This window comes from Letharia columbiana (assembly GCF_014066305.1).
Source record: "Letharia columbiana isolate WasteWater2 chromosome Unknown Sc0000011_s2, whole genome shotgun sequence".
Lineage (NCBI taxonomy): Eukaryota > Fungi > Ascomycota > Lecanoromycetes > Lecanorales > Parmeliaceae > Letharia > Letharia columbiana.
The window spans coordinates 100,561-119,111 of record NW_023501049.1 but is presented as its reverse complement, the minus strand read 5'-3'; the positions used below and the strand labels follow the sequence as shown (position 1 = coordinate 119,111).

Genomic DNA, 18,551 nt, shown 5'->3' with positions numbered 1-18,551 from the left:
CAACCACCGCATTGATTCGAATCCCACGCCTAATTCTAAGAAAGTCGTAGAGTAACCTTGGGTACTCTAACGTGTCTAAGTACGGTACTATAGTATGCCAAGAAAGATAGATCTGATAAGATATCGGCGCGGTTCCTCGGTTGTTGCTTAGGCGACGGCGGGTAGTCCTCAGAAACAGTAAGGCGCTGTAATTCATCAACAGCTGGGCGCAAAGCGAGACAACGATAATAGCTACGACTTACAAAATTGCAACCATAGCGGCCAGGTTTTTTCTTTCCACCAGGATTTTTGGGCTCCGTGTCATTCTTGACCGGACTTTTTGAGACGCGTAGCCCACGCAAATTAGTCATGGCGGCCACAGAAGGAGCTTCCTCCATCAGCGTAGCGATCAGAGTTCGCCCATTCACTGTATGTCTAACTCAGCCTCTGTTGATCGGACTCTGGCTTATCGTCACAGGTCCGGGAAGCTGCGCAATTGACCCATGTGCCGGATGGTCCCCTCTTCCTCGGTGATGGCTCGCTTGCGGGAGCTCCAGCGCCCTCACTGAAATCAAAGGGCATTCGCCCGGTGTTGAAGGTGGTGGACGACAGATGCCTGTGAGGGCAATCTTTAAAAAAACGATGGATACGATAGGCTGATTCTTGCAGTGTTTTCGACCCACCTGAGGACCATGCAATCCAGCGCGGCTCTAAATTTACTGGGCCGAATGGCAGAAGATCGAAAGATCAAACTTTCGGCTTTGACCGAGTGTTTGACGAGAACACTACCCAGGGAGATGTCTACGAAGCCACCACAAGGAATCTGCTGGACAGTGTGCTGGATGGCTACAATGCTACAGTTTTCGCATACGGAGCCACAGGGTGCGGCAAAACACACACGATCACGGGGACAGTGCAAGCGCCTGGTGTCATCTTTCTGACGATGCAAGAGCTCTTCGAGCGAATTGGAGAAAGAAATGATGAGAAGCATACAGAGGTTTCGCTCTCATACCTGGAAATATACAACGAAACCATTCGAGACCTGTTGGTGCCAGGAGGAAGCAAGCAGGGTCTCATGCTCCGCGAGGACGCCAACCAAGCTGTGTCGGTCGCTGGTCTCTCAAGCCATCACCCGCAGAACGTACAAGAGGTTATGGACATGATTGTGAGAGGAAACGAGTATAGGACGATGTCTCCTACGGAAGCCAATGCCACTTCCTCTCGATCGCACGCTGTTCTCCAAATTAATGTTGCACAGAAAGATAGAAATGCGGACATTAACGAACCTCACACAATGGCCACTTTGAGCATCATCGATCTGGCAGGAAGCGAGCGAGCGAGCGCTACAAAGAACAGAGGCGAGCGACTCCTGGAGGGTGCAAACATCAATAAATCACTTCTAGCGCTAGGAAGCTGCATCAACGCTCTCTGCGACCCGCGGAAGAAGAACCACGTGCCCTATCGCAACTCCAAGTTAACTCGGCTGCTTAAATTCTCTCTTGGCGGCAATTGCAAGACCGTCATGATCGTTTGCGTCAGTCCGTCTAGTCAGCACTTTGACGAGACCCAGAATACGCTTCGGTACGCCAATCGCGCGAAAAACATTCAGACCAAGGTCACAAGGAATGTCTACAACGTGAATCGCCATGTAAAGGACTTCTTGGTTAAGATTGATGAGCAAATGGCCCTTATAAACGAGTTGAAAGCGCAACAGAAGGATCACGAAGGAGCAGCATTTGCTAAATTCCAGAGGCAAGCCGAAAAGCGAGAGATGGTCACAAGAGAAGGCGTTGCTAGGATTCGCAGCGCTTACGAAAACTCCGAGAAAGAGCGCATGGAAAAAGCCACCAATATGAAAAAGCTCCGACAAATTGAAAGAAGGATAGCAATGATTTCTTCATGGGTCGCTGCTTTCGACCAAGTATGCGACAATTCAGAGGAGGAAGGTGCCCTTGAGAACATTTCAGCAATGCGCAAGACTGCACATGGTATCCTTCTCGAGCTCGAGAACAGCAGACATCATTACCATCAAAAGCTCGTAAAGAGCAATTGGGAGCGTGCGATTGATTCGGCATTGCAGAACGGCATTAGACAACTCAAAGAAGCTGATGCAAGAGCAGACGGACAAGACGCAGCTTGCTTGAGTAGGGAAGTTGAGATCCTGAAGGCAAACGTAGACCGGGAAGCTTTGAACGCTGTGGCAGAAGATGAGAAAGGTGGTGACGCTGGTCTAGTGCAAGTGATGCTCCAGACCCATTTTGAGACGATAGCCGCCATTCAGAGCCTAATGGCAATGGACGAGGAAGAAGCTGTGGGAGCTGCGAAGAAGATACTCGCCAAGATATTGAATGGCTGTACGAGTGCCACGTTTCATGTTATCAAGCCTGATGGCAGTCTGATTCCCACCCAAGCATTTCCTCCTACTCGGACTGGAACGCCGAAGCGAAAAAAGCAAGTCGCCTCGCCGCTCAAGCCTGTCCTACCTCCATCATTTGCCAGCAACGCGAACTCCTACGGCTCTCCAGTCAGGATGTCACCGAAACGGCGGAAGGCAGCTAAAAAGGGAGTTTCCTTCACTCCCAAGAAGAAGTCACCAGGAAAAGGACTGAAGAGAGGCGTGCGATGGCGTGATGATACTGCGGAAGGCGCACTTGCAGAATTCGAGAAGACACCACAGCGAACAAAACTATCACCGGACATCTCGTCTAGCGAGCCTACAAAGTCTCTACCACCCACCTTATCCACTTCCATTATACCGGACGAGACATTCGTTGCAGAAGACCAAACAAATTCATCGCCCATACCCGCGCCACCGGTCCCTTCTCTTGAGGTAAAGCCTAAGCACAATCGATTCAAGACTGGTTTCCTTGCAAAGAAGACGGATGGTTCTCCACTACCACCGACCCTCACTAATTTTTCGTCTGATTCGGACCAATCTCCTTTGCGAGAGCTCGAGCCAGGGAAAGGTGCAAATCGCTCATCGCTTCAGTACGTCCGGAATGTCGTCAATGATACAGCACTAAACGATAGCGCAAACAATTCGGGCTCCGACGTCGAAGATGGATGGAAAGCAAACAAAAGCGACGCAATGCAGATCAAGACCGCAATCAAGCGAGTCTCGTCCGTAGCGCCAGGGAATGCCAATCCAGTCAATCGTCAACGAAGGCGAAGTCCACCTGGCGCATCCTCCGGAAGCCCACCGAACGACAGCAACATGTTTACGGCATCACATGCGCGGCGAATGGTGAGAAGCGAGAAAGAGAATGACTTCAAAGCCAGCATACTCAGCCCGCGCACTGCACCTGTGGTTAAGTATGCGGGTCAGCGAAGGACTACCATGGGTACCATAAGTGTGAGTGAGACCAGATCGAAAGATATGGGTATGCCGGCAAGGGAAGCAGTGCGCTTAAGCACGGCTGTTACAGGGAGCGGAGGCAGCGGAGGCAGTGGAGGAAATCCCAGGGGCAGTCTTCTCGTAGGGGGCAAAGGCGCATGGAGATGAGGCCTGTCCCTCCAGAACGTCTTCGTTTCCTTCTCAACATTGTCTTCAGCACTTCAAGCTGTTGTTGTGCAACGAGCAAGGCGTTCTTTAAGGGGTCAAAGTTTTGCTGGCATTTTAGCCACTCACGATGGCGCGGAAATGTATATACTACGTTCGATCGTTTCACGAAGCATGGCTATGTTCTGCCCACGGAGCTCAATAACTTCTGCTACATATTTTTCATGTTTCTTTCACTGTATACATGTAGTGTTGTGTGTCAAATGATTCCATATCATCGAATTCCAAGGGGTTCGAAAATCTCGCCACCGAGATTACTCATCCTTGAATTGACGTCAATCGAGTGGTACAGATCCATACATAAACACCTCCATCACATCAATCATTTTAATTCCATTACACAATCAAACATTTTTCAAACTGAAGCCCCTAACAACCCTCATCCTCTCCGTCCTCGCCCTCATCATGGCCTCAACAATGCCCAATTTCCTCACTCGCCTCTTCCGCCCCTTCACCACCTCCACCCGCATGTCCCTCAACCCCGAAGGCCGCTCCACCGCCGACTTCCCAGCCAACGCGCAGAAGTGCACCGTAGCCGCTGGCTGCTTCTGGGGCGTCGAGCACCTCTTCCGCAAGACGTTTGAAGGGAAGGGATTGCTGGACGCGAGGGTCGGGTACATCGGTGGCGATGCGAGTAGTCCGAGTTACAGGGCCGTTTGCTCGGGGAGGACAGGACGTACGTCTTTCACCCCGGTTTGCCCTTCCTTGATTGAATTGGGGAAGGAGGGCAAGATTGTGCCGTGCTGATATCGCTCCACCGCTCGCCACAGATGCCGAATCCCTCCAGGTGACCTTCGACCCCTCCACCCTCTCCTACGCCACCCTCCTCGAATTCTTCTACAAGATGCACGACCCCACCACCCCGAACCGCCAGGGCATGGACACCGGCACCCAGTACCGCAGCGCCATCTTCTACCACTCCCCGGAGCAGAAGGCGGAGGCGGAGGGCGTGACGCAGAAGGTGCAGCGGCAGTGGTGGAAGCAGGGCACGGTCTCTACGGAGATCTTGGAGGCCGGGCAGTGGTGGGACGCGGAGGATTATCATCAGTTGTATCTGCATAATAATCCGGGGGGGTACGAGTGTCCGGCGCATTTTGTGAGGAAGTTTCCAGATTTGGTGTAGGGAGGGGTATATCTTACATTGGCTGGAGGAGTGGTCACGGGTTCTGTACGCCTATGATAGTCGTCATAAGGATTAAATGATGAACAAGATTCTACTTCCTTAACCCTTTCATCGTCGACATCAATGCTGGCTTTTTTCATAAATACTCCAACGTTCACTATGGACAGTGATAGTTGTGCACTGGGCATTGACAACTTGAAAAGATAACCGAGAAACAGACCCCGGAATGCTGCCACGTCGCTCGTGACCTCTTGAGTAAGCGAGCCTTCTTACGTGCCAAGACACGGACAAGTGCTTGGAGTAAGGTGCGAGTGTTACACCTCAGTATTGGATTATCGTTGTTCATAGATAGGATATTTCACCTATGGATAAAGTCGCTATCCAGAGAGAGTGTGTGTGTGTACTTACTTATAGTACTGTATGACCCATCTCATAAATGGACTTCTATTGGTGGCATATACTTTTCTATAGAGAAACCGTCTTACCTATCGATTCATACTCGTATCCGCTGGGGAGTGCAATCTAGTAGGATATCAGTGTCTTCAATCCGATAAGTCCGGCGCAACACCAAAATGCCCTACTTCTCACCAAAATCCCATGGCATCTCCGCACGATAAGGATGGAGCAGGAGCAGCCACTGCAACGGACAAATGCAGAGAACGCTAATAGCACAACGGGCACACTCTCCAAGATTCCACGCCAGGCCTCTATGCATAATTTCGGAGAATCTTCCCTCGACTCAGCCATGCTCATTTATATAAATACGACTTTTACAGATTTTGCATACGGCGATGTTTAGATATCTCTTATGCTTTCGAATTCTAACATCTTTAAAAAGCGTACATATATAGCTCTATACGTACAATATCTTTAGATAGAAAATTGAAACAGTTGAACATAAGCGTTGGTGGTTTTCAAAGGGTTCTAAATTCGTGCTTCTTTGAGACAAGGGACCACGCTACGAGGGTCGGACAAAAGTGTTGGACACCGATCCCCGCCCCTACCAAAGTGGCCAACGACTTTGCCCCGACCCTCGTACGCTAGGACTGTGGCTAAGCTTTCCACTACTGGGTAACCCGCGCCCCTAGCACATATTAGGCTGTGAACGCCACGATTTTTCACACGATAATGATAATGTCGTTAAACGAATATCTGTTGCTTCCATCTTTCCCTTAAATATCTGGCGATCCTGTCCATTTTTGTATAGAACGGCATTGATTATCGACGGGAAAGACGACGACCGTTTGTTTTCCTTACTCCATCACTTGATCTCGCTTGCCATCCACAACTAGGGATGCTTTCGAATTCCAGTCAGCGAAAGATGACCCAAAAATACTCTGGGTGAGAATGTCGTTGGGGAAAAACGCCTGACCCCGAAATGGCATTGGCGAGCTCTGGACCTCCCAGCCTTTCACGACAGAGTACGGGACGGAGGCAAAGTCGGAACATCATCGACAGAGCCATTGCGTGCCAGTACTAGTACCTGAATCCAGTGGTTACAGCGGCCGTAGGGGCCCAACGTCGAGGCCGGCCGAAATCGACCGTGAAAGACGAGGACTCGAAGACTGCTGGAAGATCTGTAGATCAACAGCCACTCCATGACTTCCCCATAGTGTGTCAAGCGACCCAATGATTTTGCCTGAGAGACGAAAGCTTTCCTTATGAACATCGGGTCTACAAATACGCCAGGCCTCATCAGATGATGAACGCGGTCGCAAACCACTTGACGCAATTTGCACCAAGTGATAAAGCCCCTGTCCACATCCGAAATGCAAAGTCGCCCAAGTGATCTTGCCCAGCATTACAGTCTTCAAGAGTCATGCCGCGAAGGTGCACAAGGTGCAACTCAGTAAACAAGAGATCGATTACCAGCCTGACATACTGTAGATGAAGGTACTATCAAATTGTCGTCTTTTCAAACATCGTGCGCTCTTTCTTCCATTTGTTCGCTTCTGTTTCACGTCGTGACACGCGCTCCGAATCGAACGGGCAGAGTTGCCAGAACTAAGAAGTCTTTTGTTGCGAGAGCGCCGAAGCGGCTACTCGATTCTGTTCTCCAGGTTGTTCTCTTGAGGCCGCTCCATGGCTGCGACTAAAGTAGTGGAGGCTCTACTGCTCACGCTGCCGGCCCGGCCACCGGGCGGTAAGCTTCATCACGACGCAGCACGACCCTACCACTCAAAAGGAGACCGCCAAAGCTGAGAGCTGGACTATACTATAGAAGCACCTCGGAACCCGGACGTACGTAAGAGCGTTCCTCGATCAGCTTCTACTCATTTCAGGACTACCGCTTTGGATGGCGGAGTACGTTACTACTGCTCCATCACTCATCACTGGCCGCTCTATGGGCTATTAATGGCTCTTAGCGGAGTATAGATTGAGCATTTGGAATCTCTAGAGAGCTAGAGCGGCAACAAAGTTCAAAGCAACCCGCTCGCATCCGCAACCTCGCCCCAGATCAACCCAAGCTTCTCAGCATGTTGGTACGCTAGCTCTATCTCCTTCTCATAGAGCTCGATACTCCGCTTCCTCTGCACCGTATCTTTACCTCCAGCCCTAGCCATTGGCTTCTCCTTCTTCGTCAAGATCACCAACTCTTTGGTCAATCTTCCGTAAACGGGTCCTGCCTCATTCGCTCGCTTGAAGCTCGACCATATTCCTTCGAGCAGCCAGTTTTCTCCCTCGTCGTTCTGCGGCCACTGCCTTGGTTGTAGCAGCACCGCGGGCCTTGTGCATCCGGTGCCGCAGATCAACGCCGTCGCAACAGCTGGATGCTCTTCGATGACTGCCTCGTAAGGAATGGGGTTGAGCTTCTTGGCGTCGGCAAAGATGACCACGTCGTCCACACGTCCGGCCGAGCGCCACCAGCCCTCGCGGGCGGGATGCGGTATATGCATCGAGTAAGAGTCCACGTTGGGAAGGGAGTAGAATACACCTTGGAAGGGCTCAATAGCCTCGTCGCGCGTGTGTACGAGCTCGTACATGTCGCCGGCGAAGTGGCGGAACGAGCGTCCCAAGCGCTTATTATAGCGGTAGTACCCCCAGTCCTCTGCCGGTGGCATCTCACCAGGTAGAATCCCGGTCTCTGTCGAGGCAAACGTACCGAATAGGCGCGTGCGGGCATTACTAGCGTTGCCCATGTCTGCAGGGAGCATACCGCCGGCGTAGGAGACATTATCGAGCTTGGCGATGGTCTCATAATAGGTGGTATTACGTGCGACGTCTTGGAGCACGGATGGCGAATACCATGCCGCCTGAATAATGCCGTTAACGTGGAGATGATCCGCAATTGCGCCGCTGAGAGGCCACTCGTTCGCGGTTACCGTAGTCAAGGAGTTGTAGATGGCGCAAGAGAGTAGCAAGACGCCTCCAGCATGTACCCACGGAAAAGAGGTGAGGACCCTTTTGCCGGTCCAGTAGTGTCCGTACCAGGGTTCTCCGCCAAGTTCAGTGAAACGTTGGAAGGCGTCGTGGGCAGCAACTGTGCCTTGCTTCAGGATCAGGATTTTTGGTGCCCGTCGTGCCGGAGGAATGCATCACAACATATGGATCCTCCCGCGCCTCTTCCCACGTCTTGGTGTAGGGATATGGTTGGACGGGCTCGTCTTCGAAGAAGAAGACCAGATCGGGGAGAATGAACTTTCGCATCGCCCGGCTGTTAAGAACTCCTCTTGTGGTGTCAGACATCTGCTCGGGTGTCATGAGGATGTCGCACTCAAGCTTCTCCAAAAGCGCGACCTGGACCTTGAGGCGGTTGCGAGGAGAGCTGTAGAACATCTGATGTCGTCAGTAAGGGTTTTCTCCGGCCGCCTCTGATCGAGCGGTCTAGACATGCCTTGTAACCCGCCTTGATGGCTCCAAAAATGAGGGTGACATGTCTGAAGTCCATTGGATTCAAGTACGTGGCAATTGTTGGGAAACCAGCCCCTTTGCCCAGGAGGTCCTCCATCCACCAAGCGCATCGGTTGACGGCACGCGCGATTAAGGCATACGACCCGTCCCTTAGTCCATCATTCCGATCTGAGCTTCGCGGTATGGACATGAAGCATCGCTGAGGGTCGGACTGGGACACGTCATCAACGATGGTTGTCATGAGTCGCTCCCCAGCACTCTTCGGTATGCTACGGCGCTGTGGCTCCATCTCATGAATTGCCTAGCTCGAGTACAGAGCAGAAGATATCTCTCCAGGTCTCAGGCGAAAGGAGAAGCTAGAAATAGAGGTGGGACCTCTCGCCTAATGACCCTTCGCTCACTCAATACGCAGTTTCGAGACGGAGAGAGATGGACCGCGGCTTTGCTATAGCCCGTTGAGCCTGAAAGGTGCGAATGGAGCCAGATCCCCCAGTCGGCAACACTTAGGAGGCGCACGTCACGGCAGGTGCAGCAGTGCTCCTTACGGTAATCGTAACATAAGCGCAAGCCACTATGTACCCCTCTGCGAGTGCTCCGAGGTTCGTGCCACCCACCCTATCGTCTTGGATGAAAGGCTTGAGCCCATGACCCGGAAGAGGGTCCTCGTCCCAGAGTCAGAGCATCCATGATGACTGGATAATCCAGTACCCTTGCAGTGCAGCCTCATCGTTGCATTAGATTCTGACAGGACTATGGGGATAATTTGCATGAGGTCCACAACTCATTAACCTAGCATTTGGGCCCGTCTTTAGCGGTGATCAGCCCACTGTGCCAGTACGAGGAAGGTATCCGGTAGTAAGGTACCTTAGTCGGCTCCCCGGGTAGAAGGCACTAAAGGTACTAAAATCCTTCCCCCAAGGTACCAAAAAACCCCATTTTATTCGACTGATAGGTCTACCTTACCTTAATGGTGGCCCACACTATTCGCTAGTGGGGCCACGATCTGGGCCGCTTCTTGCGGGATCTAATCCTTCGCCCGTTTTCTAGCACAAACTTAGATTTAGCACTAAGCATGGTAGAACGCAGATGATTGAGGCCGCCAATCAGAGAGGCGCGTTCGACTAGTGCCGGGATATATTGGTATAAAGTAAAGTAGTAAGGTATCTGAAAGGCCTGCGGCTAGGAAAGGGCGATCCAATCATCCATCTCGATGATATGGTACTGCTTACTCCGAGATCGTGCTTCTAAGATTACCTCCTGGCAAAGTGCGAGGCAGCCCACCATCGAGTCAAACCGTCACTGACCTTACTTGGGCCAAGGCCGTCCCTCAGTCGTCGGCCTTGCCTTGGTGTTCTTCCCGGCGAGGGGCTTTTTTTGAAGCCTCCTTCGCTCTCTGCAAGCCGGTACTGCCGATCGACTTTATGTGGACCCTGTAGACTCTTTAACCAGAGTGCGAAGAGAGGAGTGCGAGCCTTGTATGTTACTGTTCCGCTCATCACTATTCGCGAGACTTAGTGGCACGATTCATACCAGGTGCAACCTATAGAAATGTGTCGTGCATTATTAGCAGCTAAGACTCCATCACGGACTTGCTCGGGGCTTGGAAGCATGACTCAAAGATGCGTACTTGAACTTGGTCGTATATTTACTTGGTCATTGCCACCCCGTTCGACATAGAGCGTCTAATGCTAATCTCGTCTACTTTGTCAACTTTATTGACGATCTCTTTCAACTAAGCCCACAGATTCTCATCAGTGCTCCATTAGCATGGCTTGCATCGCTTCGTCACACACGTCAACACATGTCGTCACTCAGCAAAATGGGGAGCAAGAAGCTCAGCGTTCCTCTACCCTCGCAGAGAAGTTGACATCTCGAGAAGTACTACCACCCAATGGAGGTCTAAGTGCCTGGATGCAAGTAGCAACCTCGTTCTGCATCTTTTTCAGTACAGGGTATATATTTTTCCACACACGTGAATTTGCTTCGTACCCTATATTGATAACCAAGCCCGATTAACAAAGAAACAGGGAGATTATAAGCATAACGGCCTATATCAAACCTACTATTCCTCCAGGCTTCCGTTCTCCTCACCATCTATCATATCGTGGATGGGATCCATACAAGCAATTCTTCTTTTCCTCGTAGGACTTTTGGTTAAACCGATCTGCGACTCCGGATACGTACGATCACTTGTTGTGGGCTCGTTCCTGGGTGTATTTGGTCCGTCCATCACAAAAATTTGCCGAGAGTACTGGCAATTCTTACTATCCCGGGGAGTGATCACCGGAGTGGGCTTTGGATGCCTTTTTCTTCCGGGAGTTACAGTTGTGTCGCAAACTTTCAGTACCAAGAAGGCGTTTGCGACGGGAATAGCGTCGTTGGGTAGCAGCATCGGTACATACAGCGCTCTCATCCCTTTCAGCTCGGGACGGATCTGACTTGACACGGGTGGCGTTGTCTACCGCATTGCATTCACGCAGCTACAGCCTGGCATCGGTGGCAGCTGGGCGACTCGCGTCATCGCGTTCATCTTCTTGCTCACCTTCCGCTCGTCGTCATTCGACCACTGAATTATTTGGCGAAGCGACACTCCCTGCTGGATCTCTCTGCGCTGTACGCTGTACACGGCCCCGTTCGGATGCACAGTCCGATACCACGGTCATGTTGGTATCCCCGTTGAGGGGGGAAATGAGCTTGCACCAAGATTTGACGTTCAAGCATGGGATCGACCTAATGAAGATTCCGCCAAACCTATTTCCAAGCGACACTCAATCCGTGCTACAGTAAAGGATCAGGTCCTCGAGATTTTGCAGTTCACTCAAAAGGTGGTCACGACAATGCTGAAGGATCTGAAGAGATGCGAGAGCTGGGCGTCTATCCAATGGATGTGTGAGCGCGCAATTACAAAGCTGGGCTTCTTGTGGATATGAGCATAGCCTTGGCGACTCCGCATTATTATTTTCCAAATTCGACCAAGCTGGTAGGTTCGCGTGTTCCAACGGCAGAATATGCTCATGTTTGATCAGATGATCAAAGACGAAAACGTCAGCACGCGGGTGAGAGCATCAACCGAACAAAAGACTTCTGCGCAAAACTTCGGTCCCAAAGCAAGAGAGATCAATCGCTCAAAAGGCCACTCCAGAGCGCTTGACCAATTAAGGATCACCATTGAGGTTCAGCCGCATCGACTGGCCTGCCAGAATTTGAGCGCGGAAGGCATCAGAACTGGGTTGATGTCAGTCGACACAGAATGGTGCAAAAGAACGTGCAACGGGCAGGGTACCACAGGTTTACTCCTCGTTGTCTCTCTTCGCTGCTACCTTAATCTTAACGCCAAGAGTTGGGGAGGGCTAGCAGCCTTTCCCATCTAAATACTGAGTTGGTGCTTTGCACGAAATACTAAAATGAACACTTTCGTCTTTCGCTGCTCTACGTGCTGTGATTGAATTGGGGAACGTCTATGTGTAGAGTACTGGTCAGGGGTTATTTTATACCGTATTGGGTATGGTTCCTCATATTTTTATAAGCGTTCAGTGGCTTGCGGCTGAGTAGTACGGCTCTCTGGTTGGTCAAGTTGGCCATGCGGGGGCAACCTGGAGTGTATCAACGAGGCGAACGGTAGTTCGTTCTCATTGGTAACCGTACACATATCCTGTCATTGGTATGGGAAGAATTAAAGGAATCGATAGTGCTATGAAGACGATGCTACTAGGTATGATATAGACTCGTAGAAGCACTAAGCCTCAAGCCTTGAGGGCACAAGTTTGGCGCCAAGATCTACCTTACTACACTAGTGCGCCCCTGGCCCCTTGCCTTGAAAGCGGCAATCCAACGACGCACGGCAAACTCCGTGTGTGAACGGTGTGTCGCAAAACGGAAAGAAAGAATAGAGCCGACGATGAAGAGGAAAGCAGACGACGACCCTTCCTTTGGCAACAATGTCAAAATCATCAAGACGGAGAAAGATGCCACTGCTGCTGACTATTCTCAAGATGTCAAGAAGAAGATCAATGCATCCAATCGGACGGGTCAGGCATGTGACCGCTGCAGGGTTAGGCCGCATACAATGCTTGTCAGAAGATTCTCGTTGCTGACAAAATCACTGCAGGTCCGGAAGATGCGCTGCGATGATAATGTGAATGGCTGCGCTCCATGCCTACAAAATCAGTCAGAATGCAAGACCACCGATCGAATCACAGGGAAAGCCACTGTCCGCGGATATGTCCAGAGCCTCGAAGGTCGCCTTGAAGAGCTTGAGAGCCACAACCGCTTACTACAGGCTCGGCTTGCATCACTTGGGGAGGATGTCGCAGACATCGAGCCGAAAATCAAATATGAGGACCCTGCGACCGCCCCCTTAGTGCAATGGCATGAGGAGCAGAGGTTAGGAAATCGCTTGGCATGGGACAATAATGGCAGAAGGACAAGAGATTCAGATCATGGTCGAAATCCTTTCGGAAGAAATATGGTCAATAAGCGAACGTCAATGGAGGGATCACCGAGCCGCCTTCCAGAGTTCCGCAGCGGGCTGGCTGGCAACAATTACCTCGGTGTATCAACAGGCAACTCCCTACTAAGCTCGATACGAGGCACTTCACTGAATGTGTTGGGGATTGAGATCGATCTTGCCGACTACACGTCCGCTGACCTGGACGAGCCTGACCCGTCTCCTGCTGGAACTAGGCCGCCTGTCTACAACAAGTCATACCGGGCTTTTGTCCAGACCGCCTTTGGTACGAGTCCCAAGCTTAGAAAAGTCGAGCTTCCTCCGAGAAGTGAAGGAATCAATTACGCCCACGTCTATTTCAGAGTAACTAATCCCTATGTACCGGTCATACACAAACCGAGCTTCATGGCTACGGTGAGTTTCTTCATATCGATTACGGTAGCTGTCCGTCGCTGACGCTCCAAAGCTCAAACGAATCTATGATGACCCGACCTTCCAACCATCCATCGCCGAGACTGTTATGGTACATACAATGTTTGCGATCATGTACTGTCAATATGCCACACGTGCTCCAGAAAGTGCCGACCATCAGGCAGAGATGAACCAGTCTTCGAATTTCCATTACCATTACGCTTTAGGATTCTTTGCTCAACTCGTGGCTAGCCATACCCTAGCCGACGTACAGGCTTTGACTATGCTCTGTCTCCATATAAGGAACCTGCCAAAGCCTGGAGCTTGTTGGATGATTACGAGTATCGTCCTGAGTCTGGCCATTGAATTGGGGCTGCATCGTTCCGCGAAACGATGGGCTCCGTCGACCGAACGGAGCATTCTTGAAATCGAGCTGAGAAAGCGGGTGTTCTGGTCGATTCTACTGATTCACGTTATGGTAGCAGGTAACCTGGGACGTCCAATGGCTTTGCGATCTGATGACTGGGATGTCGAGCTGTTCGAGGCCATCGACGACGATCTTCTTAGTGAGGCTGGAATAGATACCTCGAAACCGGGAAAATGCAACTTTCTTGTTGGCCATCAGGCTTCAAGGATGATCCCTATCTATATGGACCTCTACAACAGCATCTACGCCGTGAAACGATCGCCGCAAAATTACGTCAATACAGTGCGGCGATTGGAAGGACGTATACGTCACTGGATGGAACAGTGCCCTCGAGAATTGAGAGAGGAGTCCGCTTCTGACAATGAGCTGGGCCGAGTCCATTCTCAATATGTGGCAATATGGGGCTTACACGCCCGTCTGCTCCTCCGTCATCCGTCATTATCGCTTTCCACGTCTGCAGAGTTCAATAGCGAGAACCTCACCATCTGCATGGAGGTCTCGCAGAAGATGCTCAATCATGTCAAGCAGCTTCAGAGGTACATGAGCTTGGATGGCACCTGGCAAACTACAGCGCTTTATGTTCTCGCAGTTGCAACGAGTTTGTTCGGCCATTGGGAACGGAGAGATCAGATGACTCCAGTCGCTTTGGCTGCATTAAGGGAGGATATGGATTCATGGCTCAGTATCATTGGTGACATGAGCAATCTACTCGGTATTCATAGATCGCTGCACTCAAGATATAATCAAAGCTTACGCCTGAACAGGATCCGGTAGACAACTACAAGATGCAGTCCGAGTTCCCGTCGACAACACACTGAACGGTCTCGCCCAGCACCTCTCGGCAAGACCTCTTTCCTTTCCGGTCTCCGCCAGTGACCAATTTGGTTCACTCAGCAGGACTGTGACTCCATCGCACACGTCCACTGCTTCTACCCAGCCCAATGTCTACGAAACTTACCCCACTCCTAATGGCGTCGTGAATAGCCAAGCTCACGCCAACGCCCCAAGGAATATGTATCTTGCTGCCCCAAACACCAACGAACCTAATCACCCTCCTCAAGTCTTCCCCAACCATGCCCAATACAATTACAACGTCACGTACGGAAGCAGCCCTCCTACATATCCGTCCGCCCTTCCCGCCACTGCTGCCGCCACGAACGCTTATATGAGCGCCTACCCTAACCAAGGTGCGCAACATGCCCACGATTTTTCTCAAAACGCTACGTACGCCAATTACCATAGTCCAGGTAGCCCCACTTCTTGGCGAACATGGGCGGGAAATATGGCATCCAACCTCGAGCCAGGGCCTGAGTACATCAATTCTGCCTCTGCGCTCATGCAACTCGGTGGCCGAGGCGAAGAAAGTGCAGCGCAAAGTATACACTCGGGTATCCACATGCAGCACGGAAATGCTTTGGACGGGGCTACGGCACAGGTTTGGCCGCTTAATACTTTTAATAGTGGACCGGCGGGGTGAAACGGAACGGAGCGGCCGCACCGATGTGGGCGCACATAAAAAAATGTATCATATCACCGGTCATCACAATGTGGATGGGATTCGAGGAAGGCTATACCCCCGGGGAAATCGCGACTGGAATTTGATGGGTAGCGACTGTCTAGGTCGCGCTCGTGGTGGTCATTCTCTACAGGAAGGCTTTTAGAAATCCTTCATCCACCGCGTTACTGTAAGCATAGGAAACCAAGAATACCATAATATGATATCAGCGCCTAGAACAGTCGATGTGCCCTTTACCACATTCGCACATATCACGGTGGGGTGGTGCAGAAGGAAACATCCCGGATTCACCACCAATAGTAACGAAAAAATCCATAACCATCACGACTAACCCGTCTCGGTATTTGCCACGACCGTGAACCATTCAAACCTCCGCCCAGTGAGACAAATCGCCGAGAGTATTCCATCACCGAAAACCCCACCCGACATATCTCAAATACCTCCTCTGCCATCCCTTTCCGCCCTTCTTCTACTTCTCCCACGTACTAGTACGTAGTCCAGCCCGATCCCGACCTCGCGCCCTTCTTTTCAAGAAAACCCGGCCGGATCCCACATCGTCGTCAGGCGGCGGAACGACCCCCTTTCGGCGCAGCGTGTGGGCCGCCCCGCATCCCCCACTCGGGCTCCCTTGCGAGGGAGGGAGGGAATCACGCGATCGATCGGATCGGGGTTGGGGATACAGGGCATTTTGGAGCCCCGTGTGGGGTTTTCTCGGAGAAGTGGGGAGTGCGTTTGTGAAGGAGGGAGGGGTGTTTGTAGCCGGGAGTTTGCTGCGTGGCCGGTTTCGGATGGGGGCGTTTGGGTGCTTGGGGCTATGCGCGAGGGGTGGGTTGATCTGGGGGGTTTGGATGGATGGATGGATGGATGGATGGATGGATGGATGGAAGGGAGAAAGGAAGAAATTCTGTCCTTTTGGCTGATACTGGGGAAGTCTTGGAGCTTTTCCATTTCCATTCCCGATCCTACCTCGGCCGACCGGTTATCTTCTTGCTTGTTGGTCACACAGCATCTACGGCCTCCCTCCGTCTATGTCCTCCAATGAGGCTCCGTTTACTATGCTGCTTGGCCGGGGCCGGGCACGTACTGCCCACGCAACAGCTGACGTAGTTGACGTTGCAGCCGCTGTCGTTCGGATACGTATACGCGGCGCCCTGGCACGGCTCGAAGAACGGCGCCGCTGCCGTTCCCTCGGCTTGGTTGCTGGCGGAGAGGGGGTTGTAGCAAATGGGGCCGGGACCTTCGTTGGCGCAGGTGATGCCGTCGGCGAAGAGGGGGTGGTTGCAGCCCGTCACGACGGAGCCGCCGCAGGAGCACGTCATGGGGATCGTGTAGCCATCGACTGCGGTCGAACGTTGGCGGGAATTTTTGTGAAGTTGGAGGGAAAAGATGGTGGACTTACCGTAGCTGACGTCGATGTTCGGCTGATACGTAGGCGGGCTGAAACTGCCTTCGATCTTGCTACCACTGTTGATTACGGACATGACCTTGCCGACGGCAATGCGGCCGGCCCAGCCACTTGGGTAGATAATGGTCGTCGCGCCGCCGAGAGGGCCAGGCGTGGGGTTATTGATGGCGCTTGGGCTGCCAGAGTCGTGCTGGAACGAGATCGATAAGCCGGCACCGAAGGAGTTGGTGACGGCGATGGTCAAGGGGCCGGCAACTGCTGGTGCTGCGCCGACAGCAGGTTTAGGGGCCGGGGTGACGGTGGGGTCGAGAGCTCCACCGATGGCGGTGCCGAGACCGTCTTTGGAGATGACGCCTTCGGCTGCTAGGGCTGGGGATGCGAGAGCGAGGAGGAAGGGGACGAGGGTGTTGGTGAGATGCATGGTGGTGATGTTGGAGGGCGATGGGATCAAGGTATCTTGGTAGGACTGGGGTGTTAGAAGCAGAGGAGAGCGCTACTTGCATATTGAACGAATTCAAGAGTCGAGACATCTCGAGCGCTTTATATATAGGTTTCAAGAACTTCTCCTCGCCTCGCGTTGCAATGACCCAGGCCCTGCAACCGGGACCGGGACCGTTTGGGCAAGAGCACGAGGCGGAGTGTGAGCCTGCAACGTGTTTGCACCAGATCTAGCACGTATACAGCGTCTTTGACGATCAAGAAGCATGAATGACTGGATATCATTTCGTAATCGAAGAACCATTGGTCTTCCTCGCCGGTCCAGAACACTCAGATAACGCGGTCTTCTCTTAGGCCACATCGGAATACGCATTTCTTAGGCCATATTTGCACGGGTCCGACCTATTATAGCAGCATGGTGGCTGACCAATCGATTGAGACATTCACTTTCAAGTGACCGCAACATATCGAACGATAGGATGGCAATTGTTTGGTCTAGTCTGTACACGTTTTTAGCAGTCGGTAGTGATGCTTGAGCAGATCTGGAAGGTGCAGTAACATCAGAAGACTCCCTGTCTATAACGCTCGCAGAGTATCCTTGAGTTAATGGCCAGCCGAGTTTGGATATGCTCCGCATGACAAGATCTTGGTCAAAGGTTTGCTGCGCAATTTTCTGTTGATTCGGGAAACTCATTCGAGGCTGACTTCGATTCGATAGCTTGATAGAGCAGGAATGTAACGTGAAGACGTGATAGCTCCGGAGTAGTGTTTAGGACTGCTCTGGGCGTAGCTATGAAATATTTCCGTAGAAAGATCAAATCTGACTAGTTTCTTCGAACGGTGGGCAAGAGCAACATCTTGGAAGATCAAGGTCTAGGATTGGCGCTAAGGGGGTTGCTGCTTGAATGGCTGTTCGACAGAAGTGGCAAGATAGTGGCAGCGACCGAGATGGAAGCGGGCCCCCAATCTCAAATTTTAATCTTGAGTCTATCGCAGCACTTGCTCAAGAAGGAAAGACGGAAGACAAGTGCAGAAAGACGATTGACACATGGTGAGTCTCTCTGGTAGGCAGGGCGGCGGCGTAGCTTCAAAGGAAGAAAGGGTTTAGATACCAATCGAGTACTTGAACCGTTCCTGCATTAGTTTTGGAAAGCTTTGTGCAAGGGATGAGTCTTTTTGACCGTTCAGTAAATGTATTTTGGTCCGGAAATATTTGTTGAGTGGCTCGATGGAGTTGTCAACAGCTACTGCAATAGCAATGCACGGTCAAGTGTCTCCCAGGATTCTCATCCTAAAGGCTTGTTATGAGGTAAACAGCATGAAGAGATGTCCCAAAAAGAATGCGCAGACGGCGAAGATCCACCCATCCACACCCGTGTTGCAGGTTAGTTGTA

General features: G+C 51.7%; 7 protein-coding genes across 7 annotated transcripts; 4 read left to right on the top strand and 3 right to left on the bottom strand.

Annotated features, from left to right (window-relative positions):
* Nucleotides 1-348: 348 nt before the first annotated feature.
* HO173_004265 (uncharacterized protein) lies at nt 349-3,481 on the top strand (the record flags this gene model as incomplete). Its single annotated transcript, XM_037306189.1, has 3 exons — nt 349-408; nt 458-597; nt 649-3,481. 3 exons carry the CDS (start codon nt 349-351, stop codon nt 3,479-3,481), a joined length of 3,033 nt encoding a protein of 1,010 aa, XP_037166699.1.
* Nucleotides 3,482-3,943: 462 nt separating this feature from the next.
* HO173_004264 (uncharacterized protein) lies at nt 3,944-4,661 on the top strand (the record flags this gene model as incomplete). Its single annotated transcript, XM_037306188.1, has 2 exons — nt 3,944-4,214; nt 4,309-4,661. 2 exons carry the CDS (start codon nt 3,944-3,946, stop codon nt 4,659-4,661), a joined length of 624 nt encoding a protein of 207 aa, XP_037166698.1.
* Nucleotides 4,662-7,081: 2,420 nt separating this feature from the next.
* HO173_004263 (uncharacterized protein) lies at nt 7,082-7,801 on the bottom strand (the record flags this gene model as incomplete). The annotated part of the gene is made up of 1 exon (XM_037306187.1): nt 7,082-7,801. The coding sequence occupies one exon, from the start codon at nt 7,799-7,801 to the stop codon at nt 7,082-7,084; it is 720 nt and encodes a 239-aa protein (XP_037166697.1).
* A 307-nt stretch (nt 7,802-8,108) lies between these two features.
* HO173_004262 (uncharacterized protein) lies at nt 8,109-8,802 on the bottom strand (the record flags this gene model as incomplete). Its single annotated transcript, XM_037306186.1, has 2 exons — nt 8,109-8,438; nt 8,497-8,802. 2 exons carry the CDS (start codon nt 8,800-8,802, stop codon nt 8,109-8,111), a joined length of 636 nt encoding a protein of 211 aa, XP_037166696.1.
* A 1,478-nt stretch (nt 8,803-10,280) lies between these two features.
* HO173_004261 (uncharacterized protein) lies at nt 10,281-10,658 on the top strand (the record flags this gene model as incomplete). Its single annotated transcript, XM_037306185.1, has 2 exons — nt 10,281-10,465; nt 10,541-10,658. The coding sequence occupies 2 exons, from the start codon at nt 10,281-10,283 to the stop codon at nt 10,656-10,658; spliced, it is 303 nt and encodes a 100-aa protein (XP_037166695.1).
* Nucleotides 10,659-12,411: 1,753 nt separating this feature from the next.
* On the top strand, nt 12,412-15,275 carry HO173_004260 (uncharacterized protein; the record flags this gene model as incomplete). The annotated part of the gene is made up of 4 exons (XM_037306184.1): nt 12,412-12,564; nt 12,622-13,374; nt 13,427-14,510; nt 14,563-15,275. 4 exons carry the CDS (start codon nt 12,412-12,414, stop codon nt 15,273-15,275), a joined length of 2,703 nt encoding a protein of 900 aa, XP_037166694.1.
* A 567-nt stretch (nt 15,276-15,842) lies between these two features.
* HO173_004259 (uncharacterized protein) lies at nt 15,843-17,222 on the bottom strand (the record flags this gene model as incomplete). The annotated part of the gene is made up of 4 exons (XM_037306183.1): nt 15,843-16,126; nt 16,399-16,653; nt 16,714-17,185; nt 17,217-17,222. 4 exons carry the CDS (start codon nt 17,220-17,222, stop codon nt 15,843-15,845), a joined length of 1,017 nt encoding a protein of 338 aa, XP_037166693.1.
* Nucleotides 17,223-18,551: the final 1,329 nt, after the last annotated feature.